Raw genomic sequence first — 27,514 nt, 5'->3', positions numbered from 1 at the left:
TTGCATAATGACTGTGTGTCGAGCGCCCCAACAGAGGACACATATATACATATATATATACATACATATAATATATATACATACATATATATATATATATATATATATATATATATATATATATATATATATATACATATACATATATATATATGCACACATACACACACATATACTTATATGATGATTAAACTGTAAACAAGTGGTTTTAAACATAGTTTAAGGCTTTCAGAGTTCACCGAAGAGGTGTCGTTCACTGAGCTAAATGAATAGGTCCATGCTGGACAAACTGTGTGGAAACTGAGGTTGTGTTTCATTTCAACATGCACGGAAGCAACTTGTCCTGAAATACACCACTTTGATATTTTGGTACCGGATCACTCAAGTACAGTGTCATGTTTTTTTTTTTTTAAATAAATCACTCTATTTAAACATTTGGATTTAAATGTTGTCAAAGTCCAAACATTGGAGCATCAGCAGTTTGGTGGTGCGCATGCAGATTCAGTGATATTTTGAAAAGGTACACTTTGCAAAGGCCTTCGCCAGCTGTGGTCTACCCGAGTATGTGCCTTTTCTAAGATAACGTTATTTTTTTTTAGCTGCAGTGAAGTCATTACAGGGGAACTTCCATCCACAAACCTTTTTCTTTGACGTGGTTTGCCAACCGAAATGTTTGTATACTGAAGCAAAGTTCCCAAGAAGATATTTCAACAACCTAAAATCCACAAATGTTCGGAAAACACCAGATGGTGTGATTTTGTGACAGTAATTCATTGCCACCAATTTTGCTTGATATCGGCTGCTGTGTAGAGACTTAACCTGAAATGTTTTTTGTTTTTACACCACTTACAAACTACAAACCTTTACTTTGAAAGTAGCAGATTGCAAATTAAGCTCCACTCAAGAAACTTTTCCTTAGCAAAAAAAAAAAAGAAAACAAAACCACACGCGTACACACCAACACGCAAAGCATTCCTATCGAGCTTTACTGTTACCCCCTAATATAAGGACTACATCACATGTATTACTTCAGCTGCTAGTTGCAATATACTTCTACATTAAAAGCTTAAAGCTTATATACATTTGCATCGATATTAGACATAATACTTCCGTATTATGTGTCAGCGTTTCCTGGGTGATAAATGTCGGTTTTAGGATGGCGTGCAAACTGCTCTTCTACAGTGAAGCTCGAGCCACTTTATGGCCAAAATCATATTTCATCTAGGGTTATATTTAATATAAAGGGTAATAATACCTTCTATGATGATGCTTTGAATGCAATTTAAAAAAGGAATGTATCGCCACTAAAATTTGCACAAAAAATAAAAAAGGAATTGGCAAAGCTAAAAAATAGAAAGAAGCATCTAGAGGCTGCCGTGCTAGCTAACATCACAATATTGTGCTACTCACAGTAAAACTCTACTGAGGAACACGGCAACAATTTACAACTGAACCACAAGAAAACAGGAGATTTGGCTGTTGGGTGATATGATTTTTTTAAACAGAAAATATGGAAATAAGAATCCCTGCAGTTTGAGAAAGGCTAAGAAAAAAGTATTGGTTATTACTAGTTTAGGGTTGGGTTTATTTGGTCAATTGTTTGCTTTTTCGATTCCATTTCTCATCGGCTCCGGGGGTACAAGAATGAACCAAAAATGTTTGAAAGCAGAAAAAGATTTATATCGAGTAAGTCATAAAACAAATAACATGTGCTGTGATGTATTAGTAATAAAAGATGAAGTATACACTCAAGTAGATATTTGCTGGTGATTTCTGTGCATGATCTTTCCAGCAGACCAATTATGTCCCAAATTAGACGTGCAGATTCTTAAATGAAAGAACGCACCGAACTAATGGTGCCGTCTTTGTTAAGACGTTCCTGCTTGTTCTATCATTTAGTCCCCATTACAAAACTAGCTCTGTTCTGCTATTCACGGACGCTGCGCTTGTCTTTTGAATCCCTTAAAAGAGGGTGTTTTGGAAAGAAAGTGCAACAGACTCAACTCATTTGCGGAATCGATAAGTGGAATCGAAAAGCACATCAAATCTGCAGTTATAGATTTGGGGCTGGTTCGAATGATGTACTAGCCAATGACACCCAACCCTTTTCATGGTCCAGGTGGACAGTGGTCACGTGACTTCCTCTGTGGATGGAGAGTGAATGGTACTTGCCCCTCCCATCCAGCACTGACAATTTGTGTATGTGTACCTTTGAGGTACAACATAGGGATGCAATGGTTCAGATTGTAGCTGGTTAACCAACCCCCGTAACCAGTGAACCTGAACCATCTAATGGTGGGCAGCCAGGTTGGAGGGACACATGCCCTTGTTGCGTCCCAACATGTAGGGGTGGAAGTCAGGGTGACGTCGGGCGTGCTTGATCAGGTGGTCGCTGCGCATAAAGCGCTTGTCGCACAACGGGCACAGAAAGCGCTTCTCTCCTGTGTGTGTGCGAGTATGGCGAGCCAGCTCATCGGAGCGGGCAAACTTCTTCTCGCAGTCGGGCCAGGTGCAGGGAAAGGGCCGCTCACCTGCAGGAAGAGAGCAGAACCAGATAGACGAATAAGTCAAAGTCCAAAGTGCGGCCCACAACTTGTCAGAAAACAAAATAAAAATGTAACCCCAAAAAAAAAAAAAAAAAGACATGATGTAATGAGAAAAAACCTGAAAATGTAATACAAAAGGTAATCAAAATACATATTGTAAATTCTGGACAATAAGTTTCTACTTTTTCCCGAGATTTTGAACCCTGCGGCTTAGAAGATGGAGCGACTAATTTATTTTATGTTTGCTCATGCCCATAATATCTGGAGTTCAATAGTTTGCATTAAACACACGCAGAGAACTGAAAAGGTGTCGTTTGTGCTGTGACGCCATCTTTTGGACGAGTTAGCTCACTGCAGGTATTGTTGGTTGAACATGTACTTCCTGTTTTGATGCCATAAACCGGAAATAAGCGTATATATCGTTTTTTGCTTGAAAGGATTCTTCATTCATCACTCCAAGCAACATTTGTAAATATTACATTATAACTACAATAAATCTGTGTTGGCCCTACGATGAGCATAGTACAGCTGGGATAGGCTCCAGCACCCCCCGCAACCCTGAAGGGGACAAGCGATAGAAAATGGGCCAACACAACTCGGGCTTTGGTCCGCAAGTGGCCCCCGGGCCGCATTTTGGACACGGGTGTAATAACGAATGATAGTACCAATGTCTGTCCTTAAATATATGCAATTAGTTGATATGTAATATGTCTTTTTTCAGCATTTTTTCCAAAATAATAAACATCAAAATGGTCCTTGTGTACATTGAGTTTTCATTATGCGTCTCTTGTTAAAAAAAAGTTTAGATACCCTTGGTCTACAGATTTTTGTTGGTTGCCTGTGTTGTTGGTTCCAACATGCAAAACGCATGTAGAGGCTCGGGCTGCAACAATCCATTATTTAGTTTGTTAGTTTGTTTGATGAATCCAGTATAGCCGTCCCCCACCACATCGCCCTTCAGAAATTGCAATGTTTTTGTATTTTTAAAGCATATATTATAAATTGTTTTGCCCTAAATTTTGCATTTCCAGGCATAATATGGCTAAATAACATACAAAAATACCACTACTACAGTGGTATTAGCCACTAGATGAGACCAAACCAATCAGATCGGGCTGTTCAGTATGAGGCCACTAATTGGCTCAGCCTCAAGCAACATTAGTATATTGGATTAAAGGAGTGTAAAGGTGAGTAAAGGGAGTTATTTCATGTCTGGGGGGGCTTTCATATTGTTGGGAAGTCTACCCATAATAGGGTTTACCGCAATATAATGCACATTGCCGATGAGCGGGTCTATTCAGATCTATTTTCATACAAAAGACGCACCGGATTACAAGGCGCATTAAAGTTGTTATATTATAAAAAAATTCTACATTTAACAGACTTCCCTGTGGTCTATGTGACACATAATGGTGGCTCTTTGGGCAATATGTTGCATGGATTATGTTTTAGAGACCATCTTCAAGCCGCTTTCGAATCGTCTCGTCGGTGTACGCCGTTTTGTGGCCGGTCTTATTTGCCTGCCTTCACTATGTCAGCGTCTTCTCTCCGTCATCTTTGTTGTACCGGTAGTTTTTAGTGCTTCTATGCCAAGTTTACTGACAGATATAAGTTAGAACTGTACACTACTTTATATTAGAAATGGCAACAGCGGAGGACGAATGGATGAATGAATGAATAAAAGGATAGAGAAAAAGAAGGAGCTTATTGACTACGATGGTGAACTCATGCACATTTTTGGGACTAAAGCTGATCGCAAATACAAAACAGCAAAAAATAATTGGTAAAAAAAGTTGGTTTTGCATAATAGGTCGAAACGAAACGCCAGAGAATATGTCTCTTAATTGGTGACATTTTGGGGTCCTTATGCGCACACCATACTGATACTGTATGTAGAAGCACAGCACGTCTGACTACTGTAGCCATAATGCGCCGACAATCCATCAAGCGGTGTGGCTTTGTAGCTTACCAAAGTTGAACTAAAACATTAAAAAAGCTTTACTAAAACACACAGATTTTCAGTGTTGTGTGTAATGTTGTATATATTCAATAAACCATCATAGTGTTGGGCTTGCTTGCTAACCTGTACTTGCCAGCATCATTTATTGAACAGGGTTTGTCAGCCTGCAGTCCACAAGTCTCTTTTATGTGTGCCTCACATAGGGCTGGGCGATATTGTCTTTTTTTAATATCGCGATATATGATATATATATATGTATATATATATATATATGATATACAGCCTGTGTATCGGCTGGGGACATCTCTGCGCTGCTGATCCGCCTCCGCTTGGGATGGTTTCCTGCTGGCTCCGCTGTGAACGGGACTCTCGCTGCTGTGTTGGATCCGCTTTGGACTGGACTCTCGCGACTGTGTTGGATCCATTATGGATTGAACTTTCACAGTATCATGTTAGACCCGCTCGACATCCATTGCTTTCCTCCTCTCCAAGGTTCGCATAGTCATCATTGTCACCGACGTCCCACTGGGTGTGAGTTTTCCTTGCCCTTATGTGGGCCTACCGAGGATGTCGTAGTGGTTTGTGCAGCCCTTTGAGACACTAGTGATTTAGGGCTATATAAGTAAACATTGATTGATTGATTGATTGATATATATTACGATATTTTGCCTTGGCCTTGAATGAACACTTGATTCATATAATCACAGTAGTATGATGATTGTATGTGTATACATTAAAACATTCTTCTTCATACTGCATTAATATATGCTACTTTTAAACTTTCATGCAGAGACTAAGTCAATTGACCAAAAGTGCATTTTTTAAAGTTATCAAGCAATGGCACAAACATTCAAGTCATTTTTTAAAACATAAATTGCAGGATTGTCAGAGACATTTTAAGTGTCAAATAAAAATGAGCTGCATAATAGGAAATCAAATAGTATTCATCCTTCACTATGTGGTATGTTACTAAGGTTATGAAATTCTCTTCATTCTCTAGCGAGTGACTTTGCAAATGATGCTACATATTAGCAGTAATGCTACTTTTTATAGCAACGCTTTTTCCCCCCCACACTTGACAAATTACGGTTGTCTGTACGACATATTCCCACTTGAAGCCGAACCACCGCCAGACGATGGAAACCCTGCTGTTTTTATTGGGGATTAAGTCTTCCTTCATTTGTTACCAGAGCCGCACCATCTTTCTCTCGTACGGCTACGTTAGCAGCTAACGTTAGCCACGCCGCTACCTCTCTGCTCTGCGAGGGTGTGTATGTGACGTATGACGTGACAGTTTGTGACGTATCTAAGAATGTGCGCCTGCTTGTCTGTGGGAAGGAGAGACACAGGAAAGAGCGAGGAGAGCCTGAAGTGTACGCCCGCAGTTAAAAGTCCTGTATGAGAACGTATACTCGAATATTACGATATAGTCATTTTCTATAATCGCACAGAGACAAACCCGCGATATATCGTATATATCGATATATTGCCCAGCCCTAGCCTCACATCTACTGGTCACCCTTATAACACCATGTATCGAATAAAATTGCTTCAAGTTCAGTAAGCACAACCCGAATTACTACATTAGGCGCACTAGCTCTGTCGATTTCTGAGAAAATGAAAGGATTTAAGTGCACCAAATAGTCTGAAAAACATGGTTAACAATGTTTTATGCTCTAGCAATGAAAGTATTAGATTTCTAATTATTAATAATTCCTACTTTTCTTGTCATGTCGAGAACCAATTAAAATCAACAAATCACAGCTACTGTAATCGGATAAAACACTCTTTATATAGCCTAAATGCATACTTTAGGGAAATTTGTTGAAATGAACATTTTTCTGCTTACCATTACTTTTAATACTTTTTAGAAATTATTTCATACAATCAACATTGATAATACACTTCACATGTGTACATTTATAAAAATAAAAACATTTCCAGTCCACCATTACACAGAGGCCGTGCGGAAACTATGTTTGAAAATTTAAAGAGCACTCCATGCGGTTTGGATTTCATACATTGTTAGTAGTTTCACTCAAACAATTACCTGAAGCAACAAAATGAAAATTGAAGCATTTGAATTCTGGTTGTGCTTCAGAAATTGTATTTGGCACATGGTGTAATGATAAGTGTGACCAGTAGATGGCAGTCACACATAAGAGATAAATGTGGACTGACGGCCATTTAATAAATGACACTAGCAAGTACAGGTTAGCAAGCAAAACGATGTTTCATTGGTAACTTAGAACATTATACACATTGCTCAAAGATCTGTCAAAATAATTTAGTAGGACTTTGGTAAGCTACATATCTGCACCACTTGATTGGACACAGAGCATTAAGGCTTCTGTAGTCAGACGTACTGTGCTTTAACACACCGGTATTATCAAAGTCCCGAAAATTTGCATGCGTCTGAAATTGTCGTCTGCGCCATGGTCAAAAAGCTCTTTCTTTTTCCTCTATCCTCTTGTTAAGTACCATTCATCGCCAGCTGTTGTCATTTTTTATATAAAATAGCATACAGTTCAAACTCATATCTGTCAGTAGATTCGTTATGGGAGTGTCAAAAACTACCTGGGCAAAGATGACGGGGATAATACACGGTCCAAGTGGAGCCACATAAATAAGACTGCCCAAAAAATGGTTCATCCTGAAGAGATGCCCAAAAAATGGTTCATCCTGAAGAGATGGTCAGAAAGCGGTTTGAAGATGGCCTGTAGAACAATCTATGCAACATTTTGATTAAAGAGCCACAATTACATGATATGTAGACTAGAAGGAAGTCTTGTGAACGTAGATAAAATATAATATGACTCCTTTAATGCGCCTTTTAATGCAATGTGTATTTTGTATGAAAATAGACCTGAACAGACCCACCCATCTGCAATACACTTTATGACAGCGTGCCCTACGGTCCAAAATTTTTGGTAGTTTCAGGGGAAAAAAATTTAAGCTTTTTTTGTAATCAACTTATCGTTGAGTACTTACACATAGTCTTTTAATTTGTAATAAAATGAACACTTTGTTTTATGACATCTTTACATAAAAGTGACACGGTTGAAAGGCCAAATATTGTGTAAAATCACAGTAGTTATTTAGTCATTTAAAGAACTGCTCGTCGCCACTCCTAACCGTACGAGTTATTGTGGCTATTTTAGTTGTAAAAAATCGTGTTTAATGTAAGAGAAAATATAGCAAGGTATGGATTAAAATCAAGCAAGATTGGTTTTGCTAAACTGCTTCGAGCCTTAATCTCCCAGGTTACACCGTGGGAGGATGATCATAGAGTAGGATGCTAGGAGCCATTTTCAAGATCACAAAGGCAGGCCACGTTGTTGTTGCAGAACACTTTGTGGGCGTTCCCACCGCACTTCTTTGAGCCACTTCCTGTCCTTAATCCGTTGCTTGCTCAACGACCCTGAACGCACCATTCCCCACGTTCTACCCTAAAAATAAAAATCGCACGCACATTTTGGCTGACGAGGATCCATGGTGCCCATACATACATGAAGCTGTATTTTCCAACCGTCAATAAACGTCGCATGAAGTGCAGCCATTAATGCCGTTGGCGTCCAGTTTTACTGTAATATTCACGGTCGACTAGAAGTGTTAGCGGACGGTGGGTGAACTTTATGAACACTACTGACACTTTAGTGATGTCTGCTGCCGTTTACAGAAAAAAAAACTGCCTGACAATGCGAGCCTGCGAGGTTTCCTCTTACGTTCATTTCATATGCAAATGCGGCCGAGAGGAAGACGTTCGTCAACCAGGTTCTTTTGTTACTTTACTTCTTTGTCGGCGTTTCTAAGGGCGGTACTTTGGCTTTGTTCGACAACAGGTTGTGGGGTACATTCATTAAACAGATTAAAAAAAAACACCACGTTGCTTAAATCGTGCTAAGTCACACAAAGCACATATCGAGGTGAAGGGTGTTGCATTCATGGTCGTTACGGAGAAAAAAAAAAAACGGTCCTAAAGGCGTCACCCCTACGCAGCATGTGACTTGTTTGGGTCTACATACCTGTGTGGGTCCGGATGTGCGCCTTAAGGTGGGATGATTTCCCGTAAACTCTGTCGCATCCGTCAAAAGTGCACTGGTGTCTCTTAACGGGGGATCGAGGGCCCCCCCTCGGCGGTTGCTGTCCGGGCACTGGGGTAGCGGAGGGGGTCATGGTCGGGGTGGTGGGGTCGGACAACGTGGTGTAACCACTTTCCCCTCCACACGACGAGTTGCTGCTCTCAGAGTAGGCCGACATGGGCCGGAACTTGCCGTGTAGGTCGGTGAGAATACCGGCCACCGTCATCATGTTGGCCCCCTCTAACCTCAGGGTCTCCCGCACTTCTCGGTCCTCACTCGACCCGTCGTGCTCCCCGGGGAGCAGGCCCGTCGTGGCCGGCTGGCTGGCGGGGGCCACCGGCGTGGGTCTGTGCAAAACGGGGCCACTCGAGATCGAAACCAAACACTCGGCTGCGAAGTAATCAGAGGACGCGGTGACCGACATTGTTGTCTTCCTCGTTGCAGTCGGCCTGAGCTAGCACAAATAAATAAAGCAGGAGGGGCTAACTGTAGTCTGGTGCCGACCTCGTTTTAATCAAACTCGACGAAGTAGCACTTCCCAAGTGAGCATTGTAACCGCCATACAGAGCTTCAGGAATCCCGCAGTAACGACGAAGAAAGGCACTAAAGAGAGTAAAAAAAAATGTGCTATAATAGAAGCAAAGTCGCCGGCCCAACATGCGTGCCCCCGACCGACTGACGGTTCATTGTGTCTGAGCCTCCACGAGCCGGTCAAACCCACGCCCCCTGATCCGGACCGCAGATGCGTTCAATGTCCCTCGGTTTGTAAACTTGCCACGCTGGTCTGATGAATTTCTGCAAAAACAACACGGCCACGTCTATTTAGTAAGTTCGCCTGAATCCATACAATGTTAAATATGATGGTTTTAGCATAATATTTCTCATAATCAGTGACGATCCCAAACAAAGCGCGACCATTCAAAGTCAGGTTAAAATGCAACTTCAACATTCCTCGTCGAGATCATTTCACGGTCAAGCCCCCAAAAGCGCGATGTCGACATTCAACTCGACTATTATTTCTACCCGAGGGTTACACTACAAGTGGATCTGGTATTCCCTTTTTCAAAGCGAAGCTCTTAAATACGACGTTTGTCAAAGCGCGAATGCATCTTTAACGACACACTGCCTGACGTCGCAGCACGGGCGTGGACCGTGGCGGGTGCAGCGTGGAAGGGTGGCAGCAGGCAGCTTGGGTACGGATGGGGGAAGGCGAGCACGCTGATCGCTTTGACGGATTATTGAGACTTTTTAGAAGAAAGTACAAAACATTGGTTTGTACGCCAATGCAAATATTGAACATAGGTTCCAAGAGAGAGAAAAATATCCACTACATACATCTCCAAATCCAAAAAAGCGACACTAGATGGCTCTATTCTCTTATGCTTCCATATAGTATGCATTGGCTATTTGTAATAAATTGATGATCAAGGGGGGCATTCCAATTACATACATACTTAACCTTCCTCTTGTGTTAGCTTTCTGTTACCATCTCTTATGTTAACTGGTCGGTTTTGACCCATGTTTTAAATCAGCTGTACAATACACTAAAAACAATTATCTATCATCCAATGTGTTTCTCATCTCTTGGTTACCTTGAAAGGCTTCCTTATCCTTGAAAATGTTGGTTTTAATATTTTTGGTTTGGGCCATTGGGCCTTATTTTGTCAGTATACCCCTCGATTTCAATTTTTAAAAATGGTAAAACGAACCTCAAGAGAGTCATATAAATACAAAAAAGGTTGTTGTGTTACCTAACTATTACTAAGGGGTATTAGAACACATCTCTTAAATAAATGTGTTTTGTTTATTTTTTCATTTTAAGAATTTTAACTATAGTAACATCTATGGTGTTACGGGTCAATTTCGACCCATACATATTTACTTCAAGAAAAAGGCTAAAAAGTATTTTTTTCAGCAACAGAAATCCAACATCAAACAAACAACCAATCAAGCAAATGAAACCAAGAGAAATAGATTACTAGTTCCAAAACTAATAAAAAAACAAAATCAGAGTGGCAAAAAGTGACACTTTTAGTGTCCGTCTTCTGTTTGTTTTTGTACAGGATAACAAGGTAAAATGAGAATCCACTAAATCTCACATGATTGGGAGAGGAGCTACCATGAATTGATTAACGTGGACCCCGACTTAAACAAGTTGAAAAACTTATTCGGGTGTTACCATTTAGTGGTCAATTGTACGGAATATGTACTGTACTGTGCAATCTACTAATAAAAGTATCAATCAATCAATCAAAAAGGCTGTCAGTGTGTTCAGTTTTGGCTCTTGTCATTGCTTTATCATCTTATTTTTATAACCGGGTCGAAACCGACCCTAACAACACCAAGGGCATAATTTCTACCAGAGCATTTTATAATTTAGTGAAAAAAATTAAAATGTTTTATTTTGTTGACAAAGAGGTTCCTGACAAAGTCAAAAAGCTTTGATGCAAAAAAATAAATGTATGTGGTGTTTTTATGCATTGAAAAACTAAAACGGGTCGGTGCCGACCCTAACACAAGACGAAGGTTAAAGGCCTACTGCAGGGGTGTCAAACTCAAATACAGAGTGGGCCAAAATTCTAAACGGAACAAAGCCGCGGGCCAAATTTGAACAACTTAACCTTTTAATAGGGACCCAAAAAAGTTTTGCATTGAATATTGAACAAGCAAGGCTTATATAACTTTATAGTGATATGCAAAATCGAGTTTTGTTGGTAGCTGGGGTGTGTATTGTAGCGTTCCGGAAGAGAGAGTGCTGCAAGGGGTTCTGGGTATTTGTTCTGTTGTGTTTATGTTGTGTTACGGTGCGGATGTTCTCCCGAAATGTGTTTGTCATTTTTGTTTGGTGTGGGTTCACAGTGTGGTGTAACAGTGTTAAAGTTGTTGATACGGCCACCCTCAGTGTGACCTGTATGGCTGTTGACCAAGTATGCCTTGCATTCACTTGTGTGTGTGTGTAGAAGCCGCATATATTACGTGACTGTTTGTATGGAGGAAAAGCGGACGTGACGACAGGTTGTAGAGGATGCTAAAAGCAGTACCTTTAAGGCACGCCCCCAATATTGTTGTCCGGGTGGAAATTCGGGAAAATGGTTACCCCGGGAGATTTTCGGGGGAGGCATTGAAATTCGGGATTCTCCTGGAAAAATCGGGAGGGTTGGCAAGTATGAGAATTAGCGTTGAATGCCCGCGGGCCAGAGTTTGACACCAATGGCCTACTGAAAGCCACTACTACCCACCACGCAGTCTGATAGTTTATATATCAATGATGAAATATTAACATTGCAACACATGCCAATACGGCCTTTTTAGTTTACTAAACTACAATTTTAAATTTCCCGGGAGTTTCGTCTTCGAATGATGACGTGTACGCAAGACGTCAGGGGTTTTTAGGAAGTATGAGCGCTGCGCACACACACAGCTAAAAGTCGTCTGCTTTAACGGCATAATTATACAGTTTTTTTGGACATCCGTGTTGCTTAATCTTTTGCAATTTGTTCAATTAATATTGGAGAAGTCACAGTAGAAAGATGGAGTTGGGAGAGTTTAGCCTTTAGCCACACAAACACACGGTGATTCCTTGTTTAAAATTCCTGGAGGTGAAACTTTCAAGCGAACATGGATCCTACCGAATGTCAACCAGCAGGTTTCGGTAAGGAAATTGTGGTTAAAAAGTCAGTTCTTACCAGAGAAAAGCTGAGCTTGTGCCGTCCATAGCTGCCGTCGACTCCCCTGAGACAGTGCACGTCAAGACACCCTTCCGACTATCAGGTACTATTAAACTCACTAAAACACTAGCAACACAATAAAAAGATAAGGGATTTCCCAGAATTAACCTAGTAAATGTGTCTAAAAACATGGGAATCCTAACTTCTTTTTTTTTCTAGTCCGTCGCTATCAATATCCTCAAAAACGAATCTTTCATTCTCGCTCAAATTAATGGGGAAATTGTCGTTTTCTCGGTCCGAATAGCACTTTTTGTTGGAGGCTCCCATTAAAAACAATGTGAATATGTGAGGAGCCATCAAAAATGTGACGTCGTCGTCTGCGACTTCCGGTAGAGGCAGGGCTTTTCTCTTAGCACCGAAAGTTGCAAACTTTATCGTGGATGTTCTCTACTAAATCCTTTCAGCAAAAATTTGGCAATATCGCGATATGATCAAGTATGACACATAGAATGGACCTGCTATCCCCGTTTGAATAAGAAAATCTCATTTCAGTAGGCCTTTAACATTATACCCTATTAAGAATCATTAGACTGTAGTAAGAATGTCATATCTGTACTTTATAACTATCAATTAAATCAATAAACCTTTCCTATGACCAATAGAGGGAATATTGCCTTGATAGAAGGTACTTTTAGCTACCGGTGTAGAGAAAGGTGATTGGTGCAGAGAATGTTTGTGGCTCCAGCTTAGAAGGTATTTCCTGATTGGTTGGTGTGTGAGGAGTGTGGGTCACTGTGGAAGCCCTCGTACAAGTGTGGTCATTCAGTGGTTGGGAACAGTGCTTGGTTTTCATCTCACTTTCATGTGGAGGCTCAGAGGAAGACGGATCGGCCGTGACTTGGGGCCACGATGGCTACGTCCTGGCTTTATGGTTTACAGATTACTTTTGTTTGTCTTTTACGTGGTGAGTTGACTCACTCATGTGTATCCTTTTGATCTCACGAGATACATCTCCATGGCCATCCATGGAGTGTTGAGTGAAAGCATGACTTTTTCTTTGAGTAATGTTGCCCAAGTTTAATCGACATGTGTCAGACAGGTTTCTTGCCTTTTTTTTCTTCACAGTAGCCGATTGTTGTCAGTCAAAGTCTGATTTCTGTGATTCAAGTTGCACAGGTAAGGCCTGTGCATATCAGATTTAAAAAAAAAACAAAAAAACATTGCCTTTTTTCCAAACAGGATTTACCTAAACTACTCCATCTATCTATCCATTGTTTACTGCATGCCCCTTTACTCATTTTCCTTTACATCTAATCAATAGTCTTGTTTATTTTGCTTGTTTTTAGCTTTTCCTACCTTTGACGTGTCCTATCAGACAGGGGTGAGGTATACTTACAGGTATAGAACAGCAATCTCCACATCTCTACGCGGATCTAATGCTGGCAGAAATGGACTAGTACTGGACTGTGTGGTTGATATTGATGTAGTGTCCAAGTGTCATCTAACAATGCAGGTTTGTAAGACTTGAAAGAGAACTCAGGGATCGATGTGAGTTTTGATGTGATTTTGTTTAACAGATAAGGAATCCACAGATAAAACGCCTTTCCCCTCAGAAGGAACATTCTGTGCCCCACTTAAAACGTTTGAGGTAACGTTTCCAAAAAATATGCTTTCCTCATGCTTTTTTGGGCATTTATTTGTGTTACCGCCAATTGTAAGTCTGCAAACCAGGGATATTCAATGAAAATGTTTTGGGGTCACAGTTCCAGACTTCTCCCAGCAGGTACAAGACACTGAAACAATGTTGAGGTCTTGTTAAATTAGGTCTGACGTTAAGCAACGCAAATATAGCATTGTAACAACATGCTCTTTGAAAACGTTTAACCATGTGTTGGGTTCTGATGTTGATTTGACCTTTGAATTTTCGTAATTTCCCAACCAACGACGTGGATTCAATGTTAGACATCAACGTTTTCTCAATTTACCAACACAATTGTTTTGGAATGTTGTTTCAAAGTAATTTTTAAAGGACATATACAGTACTAGCCAAAAGTTTGGACACACCTTCTCATTCAATGTTTTTTTTTTTCCAACTGTACATTGAATGAATGAACACATGTGGAGTTAAGTCGGTGAAATAATTGAAAACATGTTTTATATTGTAGATTCTTGAAAATAGCCACCCTTTGCTCTGTTTACTATTTTGCACACTCTTGGCATTCTCTCTATGAGCTTCACGAGGTCGTCACCTGAAAGGGTTTTCACTTCACAGGTGTCATAGTTTTGATTCCGTCATTGACAATCTACAATGTAAATAGTCATGAAAATAAAGAAAACACATTGAAATAAGAAGGTGTGTCCAAACTTTTGGCCTGTACTGTATGTATAATCAACGTTGTATCAATGTCTTGTGCCTGCTAGGCTGCCTTCACTATAATTCCTTTTTTGTATATTCCTAAGAACAAGCATCCTCTACTGTAGACATTCGATTTTTGGTCTATTTATTTTATCAGTCACAGAAGTGCTCTGCTCTTTTTAAGGACATCTTTTAAAAAAAGTGAACCTTTCAAGGGTTATTTAACTGAACTAACAGGTCACCCAAATTGTGAAAAAAAGATTACCTAAATTGGAGCCTCGAGAAACACTATGAGTAGGACTAAAGAAGTTGAACAAAAGGCTACTGACTGACGTAAACAAGCTACAGTATATAAAATCATATGAATTAACTGTAAGTGCTAAAAAGGAGAGGACTTAAAGGGGTGCCTTGAGGAACACCTCAGTTATGTAAATCACAAGTTCGGACCCCAGTGTTTTATGTGTGCTAGCAAGGTTAAAATGTAACTGCAAGGATCTCCCGGTGTGTTTAAAGTGGTCCAATTCCCTCTGTACAACAGGAGCACCCTTGTGTTTTTAGAAATTTTCTGCAAAAATGTCTGTCTCCCAAGTTTTGAACTGAACTTATGTTGGTCCAAGGCCGGATTTGTCTCCCCATGGCTCCAGTTGAACCGCCCTGCGATAAACCAATTTGGAATGTTGTTTAGATGAATGTGATACTTGCCTCGCTTGTCTGTGTTTTCGGGTCTCGAGCAGCTCATGTGATGTTTTTGTTTCCCAGGGAGTCGCTGGAGAGAACGCGCCTCAAGTTTTCCCACCAGGGAGGAAAGGTCGTTGCTTTATGTATCCAGGAGGGAGAGCAGGTGTGGACGCTGAACATTAAAAGAGCTTTTCTGAGCATGCTCCAGACCTCCCGCACAACATCCAAACAGTCAGAAATGGAGGTGAGGGATGACAATGAAATACTTTATCTGTTTCATGAATTGCAGTCACCCTGTCAAGAAAATGACCTCCATCATATTCATAAAAGTGAATGCAACATTTTTGATGAATAAATGGTGCAGGTTTAGATAAACAGGAGAGGTGGCGAATATATGACAAAACTTGTTTCAATATTCCCTCCTCAGACTGATGTGCATGGGACGTGCAGCAGCCTGTATGAAAGGCGAGGACGACTATTGCTGAAAAGCAGGGACTTGAAACAGTGTCAAAAATCCAAGCTGGCACATTTCTGGACCCACTCTGCAGTTTTAACTGGAGACACGGTAAGTTAACTTATAGTTTCAGAAAGTACATCTCATCAGCTCAGGACATGACCAAAACAAAGTCAAACGCTTCAACCATGATGATGCATCTCTTTCTTGTTGGATTTTGTTGCCAGTCAGTGCAATCAGAGGTGCGCTGTGTTCAGGTCTACGGGTCAACCGTTATGGAAGAAGTAAACTGCACCGAAACAATAGCCATAGCAACCTGGTCTAAAACCGCAGGCCAGGTAAAAACGCAAACTGAGTCTACTCTGCTTCTGCTTAGAGCCCAGCCAGGCACAGTTTCCATACCAGGTCAGTGGGGTTAGAACTTGTTCTTGCACTGTGTGAGTTAGTTACAGGGAGATGGACTTTGCTAATCCTGCAGGTTCTTTAGATACTGGAACACAAACTGGCTTGCAGTTTGAGGACGAAGGACCTGCTAGACCTGGAAAAGTGTTTGCTACACCAGACCTTGCTGGACATACAATCAGGAAGTTGTGTAGCCTCACATTACATCTTAAAGAGGTAGGCATCAAAATGTAACAGGTTTCAACAGATCATGATGCATAAAAGTAAATATGTTGGCAACTCTTACTCCTAGGTGTCGCAGCAGTTCCTTCACTTGGCTTTCCAGCTTCGAGAGCTGACTCTCTCACAGCTTAAGACACTTTGGATGGAGGCTTCTTTCAAGTGCCGCAATGACTGGTCAGTGTGGTTAGTTTTGTATTGCAGAACTTCATCACATCTTAAAGGGGAACATTATCACCCAGACCTATGTAAGCGTCAATATATACCTTGATAGTGCAGAAAAAAAATACCATATATCTTTTCAACCGATTTCCGAACTCTAAATGGGTGAATTTTGGCGAATTAAACGCCTTTCTGTTTATCGCGCTGGAGGCGATGACGTCAGAATGTGACGTCGCCGAGGTAACACACCCACCATTTTAATTTTCAACACATTACAAACACCGGGTCTCAGCTCTGTTATTTTCCGTTTTTTTGACTATTTTTTGGAACCTTGGAGACATCATGCCTCGACGGTGTGTTGTCGGAGGGTGTAACAACACTAACAGGGAGGGATTCAAGTTGCACCACTGGCCCGAAGATGCCAAAGTGTCTGCCGCCAGACCCCCATTGAATGTGCTGGAGTGTCTCCACATTTTACCGGCGATGCTAAAGCAGACATGGCACAGATATGTATGGATAACCTGCAGATGCATTTGCAACGATAGTCAACGAAATCTCAAAGGTGAGTTTTGTTGATGTTGACTGCCAGCTAATCGATGCTAACATGCTACGCTAATCGATGCTAACATGCTATTTACCGGCGGTGCTAAAGCAGACATGGCACAGAGATGTATGGATAACCTGTAGATGCATTTGCAACTATATTACGTTTCCTTCCACCCACATTTAATGCGAAAAAAACACCTACCAATAGACGGCTTTAAGTTGCTCCAGTGTCACAAGATGCGAAAGTCCTGATCGTTTGGTCCGCACATTTTACCGGCGATGCTAACGCAGCTATTCGGCCATGCTATGGCTATGAATAGCATCAATAGCTATTCGCTCAATAGCTTCAGTTTCTTCTTCAATACTTTCCTACTCCGACCATCTGTTTCAATACATGCGTAATCTGTTGAATCGCTTAAGTCGCTGAAATCCGAGTTTGAACCCGAGCTAATGTCACTATATCTTGCTGTGGTATTCGCCATTGTTTGTTTAAATTGGCAGCACTGTGTGACGTCACAGGGAAATGGATAGTGGTTTCGAAGATAGCGAAAATAAGGCACTTTAAAGCTTTATTTAGGGATATTCCGAGACCGGTAAAATTTAGAAAAAAACTTCAAAAAAGACGACAAGCCACTGGGGACTGATTTTTATTATTTTTAACCCTTTTGAAATTGTGATAATGTTCCCCTTAAACAATACATCCTGTTGTTAGCCACTGTACCACTGTATCACACCCATGCTTAAAGGGACCTTAGCCTACATTCGCAGCTTTTGTCTTACTCTTGTTGTACATGAGACTGCCATATCATGAGGTTTGTGTCTTTTTTTGCCATCTCTGGTTTCATTTTCATGCCGCTCATATATGTCAAGGATAGTCGGGTACGTGAACTTCACAAGATTTCCACAAGATTTTGTGGATTCCTCACGTCACAGCTTTAGGAAATTGCCGGGTGTTTGATGTTAACTGCTTCTCAGTTCTTTTTTTCCTCTATTTTCATTTAGAAAGCATTTTTTTTTCTTCCTTTGATGTAAAAACAGGGCCGTCCCAGGCTATGTCACACCTGTCCCAAGCCGGACATCATAGCAAGTCAAATGTCTTGATATTATAATCAAATGACAGCAGTCGTTTCCATTAGATTATTTGCTAAAATAGCTGAACTGGCCCACTGACAATGAAAATAACAAAACAATCTTGTTTTTCAAAAACTATGTACTAGTATTGTATGTCTGGGTGGTGGTCCTGCTTTATAAATAACTTGTACCGGTACCTTTCTCAGAGATGACCTTTGGTTCCCCTTAAAACATATATATATATATATATATATATATATATATATATATATATGTATATATATATATATATATACACAGTGGAGCAAAAAAGTATTTAGTCAGAATAAAATAGAATATATCTTTATTGTCATTGTACATTGTACAACGAAATTGTATGCAAACTAATTTAGTGCAAAAATCATACAGATAGATAAATAGATAAAAATACATAAAAATACCAAGCATACAGCTCATTATTGTTATCTTGTGTTCAGCGACACTATTGCTCTCGGGTAAAAAGTGTTTTTAAAACGGTTTGTCCGGCATTTAATTGTCCTGTATCTCCTGCCTGAGGGCATCAGTTCAAAAAGTTTATGTCCAGGGTGAGATGGGTCCTTTATGATGTTTTGGGCCTTTTTGAGGCACCTGGCACTGTACAGTTCATCTAGGAGAGCAGCCAGTGATCTTCATGGCAGTTTTTATGACCCTCTGAAGTGCATTTCTCTTTGCCATTGTGCAGCTGGCATACCACACACATGCAGTATGTCGGCACACTCTCTATTGAGCAGCGATAGAAGGACACAAGCAGTTTTTGAGACAGATTGTTCCTTTTGAGGAGTCTCAGAAAGTAAAGTCTTTGCTGTGCCTTTTTGATGGTCACTGAGGTGTTCATACTCCACGACAGGTCTTCCTCGATTTGGATGCCCAGGAACCTGAAGTTAGAGACCCTTTCCACATAATCCCCATTTATGTACAGTGGTTGGATGTTTATTGTTTTTTTCTTCCGGAAATCCATGATCAGCTCCTTTGTCTTGGTGGTGTTAAGGACCAAGTTGTTTTCCCTGCACCACCCAGTCAGCCGCTCCACTTCATTTCTGTGGGCAGACTCATCCCTCCCAGAAATGAGTCCAACTACTGCGGTGTCGTCTGCAAATTTAATGGTGGTATTGCTGGCATGAGCAGCAATGCCACCTATAAGGTTCTTTTGGCTCATGAGTGTAGAGGGTGTAGAGTAGGGGGCTTAGCACGCAGCCCTGGGGGGAGCCGGTGCTGATGCTGATGGATGCTGAGAGGTAGGAGCCTACCTCCAAACACGACGAGTTGAGATTATACCAAAAAGTTCTATTTTGGTTTCATCTGACCACATGACCTTCTCCCAATCCTCTGCTGTATCATCCATGTATCCATTTTGGTATAAACTCAACTCGTCGTGTTTGGAGGAAGAAGAATACTGAGTTGCATCCCAAGAACACCATATCTACTGTGTAGCATGGGGGTGGAAACATCATGCTTTGGGGCTGTTTTTCTGCTAAGGAGACAGGATGATTGATCCGTGATAAGGAAAGAATGAATGGGGCCATGTATCGTGAGATTTTGAGCCAAAACCTCTCTCCATCAGTGAGAGCTTTGAATGGTTGACCAAATACTTATTTCCACCATAATATACAAATAAATTCTTTAAAATTCTTACAATGTGAATTCCTGGATTTTTTTTTCCACATTCTGTCTCTCACAGTTGAAGTGTACCTATGATGAAAATTACAGACCTCTGTCATCATTTTAAGTGGGAGAACTTGCACAGTCGGTGGCTGACTAAATACTTTTTTGCCCCACTATATATATATATATATATATATATATATATATATATATATATATATATATATATATATATATACATACATATGTGTGTGTATATATATATATATATATATGTATATATATATGTATATATATGTATATATATATATATATATATACATACATATGTGTGTATATATATATATATATATATATATATATATATATATATATATATATATGTATATATATATATATATACATCCGATTGTTTGCTGGGTGCTTTGATAAACTGAACGCATATACATGGTACTATTTGTGATGTTATGACCCAGGGAAAAAAAGAACTACCCTACCCAGCATGCTACAGGAGTGACAAGCATGCGCGGTAGCCCGGTAAAGGTTGTGTCGCCATGACGGCATCTTGTATGTTGTGATATGCACGCTCTGAAAGCAAACGTTAAGAACTCAGCCAACACTCTTCGTCTGCATTATTCATAAATAGACAGACAACACAAATACTCCGCTGCTTCACAGGCCGCTGGATGTAGCCGGCAAAGTATTCCCATGCTAGCTAGCCGGTCTAGCAAGCACGCGTCATTCAGTCCAAAACGGGCCGATCTATCCACATTCAGAATTGTCTGGCGGTCGTAAGTGATCCCGGAGTGACCACGCTTTAAGCCAGCCAGGAAATTTGCAGAATTGTCCGGTATTTTTGCCAAATGTTCCATCTTTACCAAGAGCCCCTCGACGCCGAAGTACATCCGGGAGATGCCATCTTGTTAAGAAAAGGCGTTAACAAAATAAAAGCATGTAAACAACATACGCAAATGTGCGATAAAATAATTGTCGGCGTTAATAGATTGATGAGTTAACGCGTAATTAACGCATTAATTTGCCCACCCCTATATATATATATATATATATATATATATATATATATATATATATATATATATATATATATATATATATATATATATGTGTGTGTACAAACCCCGTTTCCATTTGAGTTGGGAAATTGTGTTAGATGTAAATATAAACGGAATACAATGATTTGCCAATCATTTTCAACCCATATTCAGTTGAATATGCTACAAAGACAACATATTTGATGTTCAAACTGATGAACATTTTTTTTTTTGCAAGTAATCCTTAACTTTAAAATTTGATGCCTGCAACACGTGACAAAAAAGTTGGGAAAGGTGGCCATAAATACTGATAAAGTTGAGAAATGCTCTTCAAACACTTATTTGGAACATCCCACAGGTGTGCAGGCTAATTGGGAACAGGTGGGTGCCATGATTGGGTATAAACGCAGCTTCCATGAAATGCTAAGTAATTCACAAACAAGGATGAGGCGAAGGTCACCAATTTGTAAGCAAACTGTCGAACAGTATGGGGCCCGGCCGGGCACAGCCCGAAGAGGCAACGTGGCCCCATAGCAGGGGCCATAGAGTTTGGGAGTGATGTGAGCTGGGCGGCAGCCAAAGGCAGGGTACTTGGTGGTCCGATCCTCGGCTACAAAAGCTAGCTCTTGGGACGTGGAACGTCACCTCAATGGGGAGGGAAGGAGCCTGAGCTAGTGCGCGAAGAAGAAAAATTCCGGCTGGATGTAGTCGAACTTACTTCGACGCACAGCAAGGGCTCTGGAACCACTTCTCTCGAAAGGGGATGGACTCTCTTCCACTCTGGCGTTGCCGGCAATGAGAGGCAACGGTCTGGTTGCCCCCTGGCTCAAAGCCTGCAGGTTGGAGTTCAACCTAGTGGACGAAAGGGAAGCCTCCCTCCGCCTTCGGGTGGGGGGACGGGTCCTGACTGTTGTTTGTGCTTACACACCAAGCAACAGTTCAGATTATCCACCCTTTTGGGGTACACTCAAGGGAGTACTGGAGAGTGCTCCCTCGGGTGATTCCCTTGTTCTGCTGGGGGACTTCAACGCTCATATTGGCAACGACAGTGAAACCTGGAGAGGCGTAATTGGGAAGAATGGCCGCCCGGATCTGAACCCGAGTGGTGTTTTGTTATTGGACTTTTGTGCTCGTCACAGTTTGTCCATAACAAACACCATGTTCAAACATAAGGCTGTCCATATGTGCACTTGACACCAGGACACCCTAGGCCGCAGTTCCATGATCGACTTTGTAGTTGTGTCATCGGATTTGCGGCCTCATGTTTTGGACACTCGGGTAAAGAGAGAGGTGGAGCTTTCTACCGATCACCACCTGGTGGTGAATTGGCTGCGATGGTGGGGGAGGATGCCGCACAGACCTGGCAGACCCAAACGCATTGTGAGGGTTTGCTGGGAACATCTGGCAGAGTCTCCTGTCAGAGAAAGTTTCAATTCCCACCTCCAGAAGAACTTTGAACATGTCACGAGGGAGGTGCTGGACATTGAGTCCGAGTGGACCATGTTCCGCTCCTCTAATGTCGAGGCGGCTGTTTGGAGCTGTGGCCGCAAGGTAGTTGGTGCCTGTCGGGGCGGTAATCCTAGAACCCGTTGGTGGACACCAGCGGTGAGGAATGCTGTCAAGCTGAAGAAGGAGTCCTATAAGGTTCTTTTGGCTCATCGGACTCCGGAGGCAATGGACAGGTACCGACAGGCCAAGCGGTGTGCAGCTTCAGAGGTCGCGGAGGCAAAAACTCGGACATGGGAGGAGTTCGAAGAAGCCATGGAAAACGACTTCCGGACGGTTTTGAAGTGATTCTGGACCACCACCCGCCGCCTCAGGAAGGGGAAGCAGTGCACTGTTAACACCGTGTATGGTGTGGATGGTGTTCTGCTGATCTCAACTGTGGATGTTGTGGATAGGTGGAAGGAATACTTCGAAGACCTCCTCAATCCAAACCAACATGTCTTCCTATGAGGAAGCAGTGCCTGGGGAATCTGTGGTGGGCTCTCCTATTTCTGGGGATGAGGTTGCTGAGGTAGTTTAAAAGTTCCTCGGTGATAAGGCCCCAGGGCTGGATGAGATCCGCCCGGAGTTCCTTAAGGCTCTGGATGCTGTGGGGCTGTCTTGGTTGACAAGACTCTGCAGCATTTTGGGGGGAAGCACCTCTGGATTGGTAGACCCGGGTGGTGGTCCCTCTCTTTAAGAAAGGGGACCGCAGGGTGTGTTCAAACTATCGTGGGATCACACTCCTCAGCCTTCCCGGTAAAGTTTATTCAGGTGTACTGGAGAGGAGGCTAAGGCGGAAAGTCAGGAGGAACAGTGTTTTTCGTCCTGGCTGGGAACTGTGGACCAGCTTTATACTCTCGGCAGGGTTCTTGAGGGTGCATGGGAGTTTGCCCAACCAGTCTACATGTGCTTTGTGGACTTGGAGAAGGCATTCGACTGTGTCCCTCGGGAAGTCCTGTGGGGGAGTGCTCAGAGAGTATGGTGTATTGTCTTATTGTGCCGGTCTGCTCCCTTTACGATCAGTGCCAGAGCTTGGTCCGCATTGCCGGTAGTAAGTCGGCCACGTTTCCAGTTAGGTTTGGACTCCGCCATGGCTGCCCTTTGTCACCGATTCTGTTCATAACTTTTATGGACAGAATTTCTAGGCTCAGTCAAGGCGTTGAGGGGTTCCGGTTTGGTGGCCGCGGGATTAAGTCGCTGCTTTTTCCAGATGATGTGCATCTGGCCTGGATCATCAGCTCTCACTAGATCGGTTCGCAGCTGATTGTGAAGCGACCGGAATGAGAATCAGCACCTCCAAGTCCAAGTCCATGGTTCTCTCCCGGAAAATGGTGGAGTGCCATCTCCGGGTTGGGGAGGAGACCCTGCCCCAAGTGGAGGAGTTCAAATACCTAGGAGTCTTGTTCATGAGTGGGGGAAGAGTGGATCGTGAGATCGACAGGCGGTTCGGTGCGGCGTCTTCAGTAATGCAGATGTTGTACCTATCTGTTGTAGTGAAAAAGGAGCTGAGCCGTAAGGCAAAGCTCTCAATTTATCGGTTGATCTACGTTCCCATCCTCACCTATGGTCATGAGCCGAAAGGATAAGATCACGGGTACAAGCGGCCAAAATGAGTTTCCTCCGCCGTGTGGCGGGGCTCTCCCTTAGAGATAGGGTGAGAAGCTCTGTCATCCGGAAGGAACTCAAAGTAAAGCCGCTGCTCCTCCACATCGAGAGGAGCCAGATGAGGTGGTTCGGCCATCTGGTCAGGATGCCACCCGAACGCCTCCCTAGGGAGGTGTTTAGTGCACGTCCAACCGGTAGGAGGCCACGGGGAAGACCCAGGACACGTTGGGAAGACTATGTCTCCCGGCTGGCCTGGAAACGACTCGGGATCCCCCGGGAAGAGCTAGACGAAGTGGCTGGGGAGAGGGAAGTCTGGATTTCCCTGCTTAGGCTGTTGCCACTGCGAACCGACCTCGGATAAGCGAAAGTCGGATAAGCGGAAGAAGATGGATGGATGCTTTTGTACCCAATCATGGCACCCACCCGTTCCCAATTAGCCTGTTCACTTGTGCAATGTTCCAAATAAGTGTTTGATGAGCATTCCTCAACTTTCTATGTATTCCTGCCACTTGTGGCAGCTTTTTTGAAACATGATGAAGGAATCAAATTCCAAATGAGCTAATATTTGCAAAAAATAACAAAGTTTTCCAGTTTGAATGTTAAGTATCTTGTCTTTGCAGTCTATTCAATTGAATATAGGTTAAAAAGGATTTGCAAATCATTGTATTCTGTTTTTAATTACGATTTACACGACATGCTCACTTCACTGGTTTTGGGATTTGTAGTTTGGAAGGCGATCTGACCATCTAAAGTAAATTACTAACAGTTTAATGTTGGTGGCGAGGAGCAGTCTTTGCTGCCAGTCTCCGCCCACCACGAATATGTACAAATATAAGTATGTCATCATCATAATGTGTGCCAATTATGATCAATATTGGAATTTCTGGAGCCGTAGTATAAATGTTTAACGTTTTGTGGTTAACCATTAGATCTAAATGCCATGCCACGCACACATTCTATGGTGTTGTCAAAATTATTTCGTACTTTAGTATTCCCTGTATGTTTAGTATCTGTTATTTTTAACGCAGCTAATTTCATCAAAGTCCCTAGGAGGGGTTTGTTACAATAGGACCCCTGTTTTTGGCCTTAAAACGGCTGATTGAAACCAAGATGGCCGACTTTAAATTTGTTTTCAAATAGGGGATTTTTGTTACTTTTACGTGGGTCCTGTCATGATAGACGTCTCCAGTGATTGTGACAATACGTTAATATAGTGTGGGAGTCGGCAAACCGCAGTTCTCGGGCCTCATGCGGCTCCCTGGAGATTTTTGAAAAATATCTAAAAATGGAAGAAGATGGGGGAAACATATATTTGTTGTTTTAATAATATTTCTACAAGAGGAAAAACATAACACAAACCTTCTGAATCGTCAGAAAGCCCACTGTTTAATATGTTTCGTCACTGATGAGTCAGCGCCGTTTTGTCCTATTAATTTCAGCTGTCCTTGAACTCACCATAGTTTATTTACATTTACAACTTTCTCCGATGCTGCCACAGAAAGATGTGTTATATGGCACTCCTTTGTCTAATTTTTTTCCACCAAACGTTTTATGCTGTTTGTAACTGAACAAAAGTGATTCTTGTTGATGTTGTTGACTTGCGTGGAGTGCTAATAATCGATGCTGACGTACTATTTAGGGCTAGTTGTATGTACATATTGCATCATTATGCCTCGTATGTAGGTATATTTGAGTTAATTTAATTTATTTTACTTATGTCCTCTGTGTATTTATTGATATTTGCATGTCTCATGACACATTATCTGTAGGTAATATTGGCTGCGTTTCAGATAGTTGTTTGTGTGAGTTGTTGTTCCAGACCACAGCAAAAGATTGTAATAAATCCATTAGAAGACGACAGCCTGTCCTTTCCTTTAACTTGGACACACACATCTATACATTTGGCCATTCTAAGCCAGTCATTTCCAGGAGTTATCTCACCCTCTGACATACTTACTTAATGTGTTGCCTTCATTATAACACTTAAATCAGACGTTTTAGTTTTTGCGCCTCCAAACAGATGTTTTTTGTATTTTTGGTCCAATACGGCTCTTTCAACATGTTGGGTTGCCGACCCCCGATCTCGTGGCAGAGGCTATTTTTTTCTAATTGTCAGGGGGGGGGGGGGGGGGGGGGGGGCACAAGAGGGTCAATTTTGAAAATTCGTGTTCACAACCACTAAAATATAAAATATTTTGCCAGACCTGATGCGTCTGCAAAATTTGTTCAGTTTTCGTGCATGATGAAGGACTGAAAATGAGTCGAAACATAAAGAAGAATTAACGGAGCAGTTACAGTAGGGCCGTCACAGCTTTTGCTATTTGGGCCCTAACAATAAAATCCCCTGAATTGAGAAGGGTAAGACCCCTTCAAAGAACTATGACGTATAAGCAAACTCTCACGATGACCATTATGGTTAGTATAAGCTTTTCTCCCAAAAGTCTGTCTTGCATATTTTTTACTGAAACTGAATTTACATTTTTCAAACGTTTGTACGTCATTATCACGCTACATGCTCACGTTGGTTCACTGTTGGGACAGGCAGCCCTTGTTGGACGCATTACCTGCTTGCGGATCAGAAAACTGCATCATGCTACTGACTGACCTAATGAAGGAGAAAGAACTGGACAAAGAGCAAGCTTATTCTTTCCTTACCACCATCGCCCTCATCCCTAATCCATCGCCACAGATCATACACTCTATCAATGTAAGATCTTCTTCTGCCTTTCCTTAAACCACAAATGAAGGTTTCTATTTTTTATTTATGAAATGAACTGCACATAAAAGTATCTGCATGACATTGTCAGAACACTTTTTGAAAGAAAAAACGTAATATTGATTTGATCCACTACCAATTGATAATTACAGTATTGTAGTGGGTCAGTCTGGACCGAAAAGTCCAGGGATACATTTTTGTCCTGGTTTTCAGCTCAAACACCTCCCAATTTGTATTATCATCATCAGCTGTTGTCAGTCCACTGCTGGACGAAAGCCTCAGCATGTTTCTGGCATTTGGCGTACTTTTCATGCTGGTTATTAGCCTACACCTTCCACGCTGGTTTGGTGCGGGTTGGAAGGGGTATTTTATATCAGAGATCCTTCTCCTAGACTAATTGCCTTACTGGCCTGTTGAACTTAGTCTGTCCTGTTTGTTGTCCGCGCCCCATTTACCCAGGGACCCGCTCAGCTTTATGGCGCTGACCGCCAGCCAGTCACAAGAGAAGGTGCAAACGGTTCTTTGTGTGCATTTTATAGACGTTAATTGGGACTCACTAACCCCACACACAACCTCCCATCTCATGCCTGGATGTAGTTTAACGTCATACCCAGGACACTCCTACATTTGTATGTAGGAGTGTAATTTCTATCCATTCATCCAGAATAATTTTGAGGTCAGAGGTAATTAGGGATGGTTGCTAAACTCATACTTTTTATTGGCGACTTCGCCATGTATTGATTAAACGGTGCCATTTTTCGAAAACTTTGTTGCACGTGACGTGTTTGCAGACTCAGCAGACTCAAACACTTGAGTCAGTCAGACTGCCTGAATGTAATGTTGTAATTTTCCATGCCAACAAAGCAAT

General features: G+C 41.8%; 2 protein-coding genes across 2 annotated transcripts in view; one reads left to right on the top strand and one right to left on the bottom strand.

Moving 5' to 3' along the window:
• Nucleotides 1-534: 534 nt before the first annotated feature.
• zgc:153115 (uncharacterized protein LOC768186 homolog) lies at nt 535-9,520 on the bottom strand. The gene is made up of 2 exons (XM_061891480.1): nt 8,532-9,520; nt 535-2,531 (listed from the first exon to the last, which is right to left on the bottom strand). Exons 1-2 carry the CDS (start codon nt 9,010-9,012, stop codon nt 2,290-2,292), a joined length of 723 nt encoding a protein of 240 aa, XP_061747464.1. The 5' UTR covers nt 9,013-9,520; the 3' UTR covers nt 535-2,289.
• Nucleotides 9,521-13,625: 4,105 nt separating this feature from the next.
• The window catches only part of LOC133544918 (apolipophorins-like), a 29,436-nt gene continuing 15,547 nt past the window's right edge, over nt 13,626-27,514 (top strand). The window contains exons 1-8 of the mRNA XM_061890163.1: nt 13,626-13,769; nt 13,834-13,904; nt 15,372-15,534; nt 15,718-15,855; nt 15,972-16,149; nt 16,223-16,362; nt 16,439-16,542; nt 26,472-26,637. Coding sequence (XP_061746147.1) covers nt 13,764-13,769; nt 13,834-13,904; nt 15,372-15,534; nt 15,718-15,855; nt 15,972-16,149; nt 16,223-16,362; nt 16,439-16,542; nt 26,472-26,637 — 966 coding nt within the window. The 5' untranslated portion in view covers nt 13,626-13,763. The remainder of the gene's footprint in view (nt 13,770-13,833; nt 13,905-15,371; nt 15,535-15,717; nt 15,856-15,971; nt 16,150-16,222; nt 16,363-16,438; nt 16,543-26,471; nt 26,638-27,514) is intronic.

The sequence above is a fragment of the Nerophis ophidion genome, linkage group LG28 (genome assembly GCF_033978795.1).
Source record: "Nerophis ophidion isolate RoL-2023_Sa linkage group LG28, RoL_Noph_v1.0, whole genome shotgun sequence".
Lineage (NCBI taxonomy): Eukaryota > Metazoa > Chordata > Actinopteri > Syngnathiformes > Syngnathidae > Nerophis > Nerophis ophidion.
The sequence above is the reverse complement of the archived record's forward strand: the minus strand, read 5'-3'. Positions and strand labels throughout refer to the sequence as shown.

What these genes read in the sequence shown, in the direction of transcription:
- zgc:153115 (XM_061891480.1), bottom strand. Translation starts at nt 9,012, where the DNA reads ATGTCGGTCACCGCGTCCTCTGATTACTTCGCAGCCGAGTGTTTGGTT. An exon ending in GCACATCCGGACCCACACAG is followed by an intron (nt 2,532 to 8,531) that starts GTATGTAGACCC and finishes CTCTTCCTGCAG; the next exon opens with GTGAGCGGCCCTTTCCCTGC.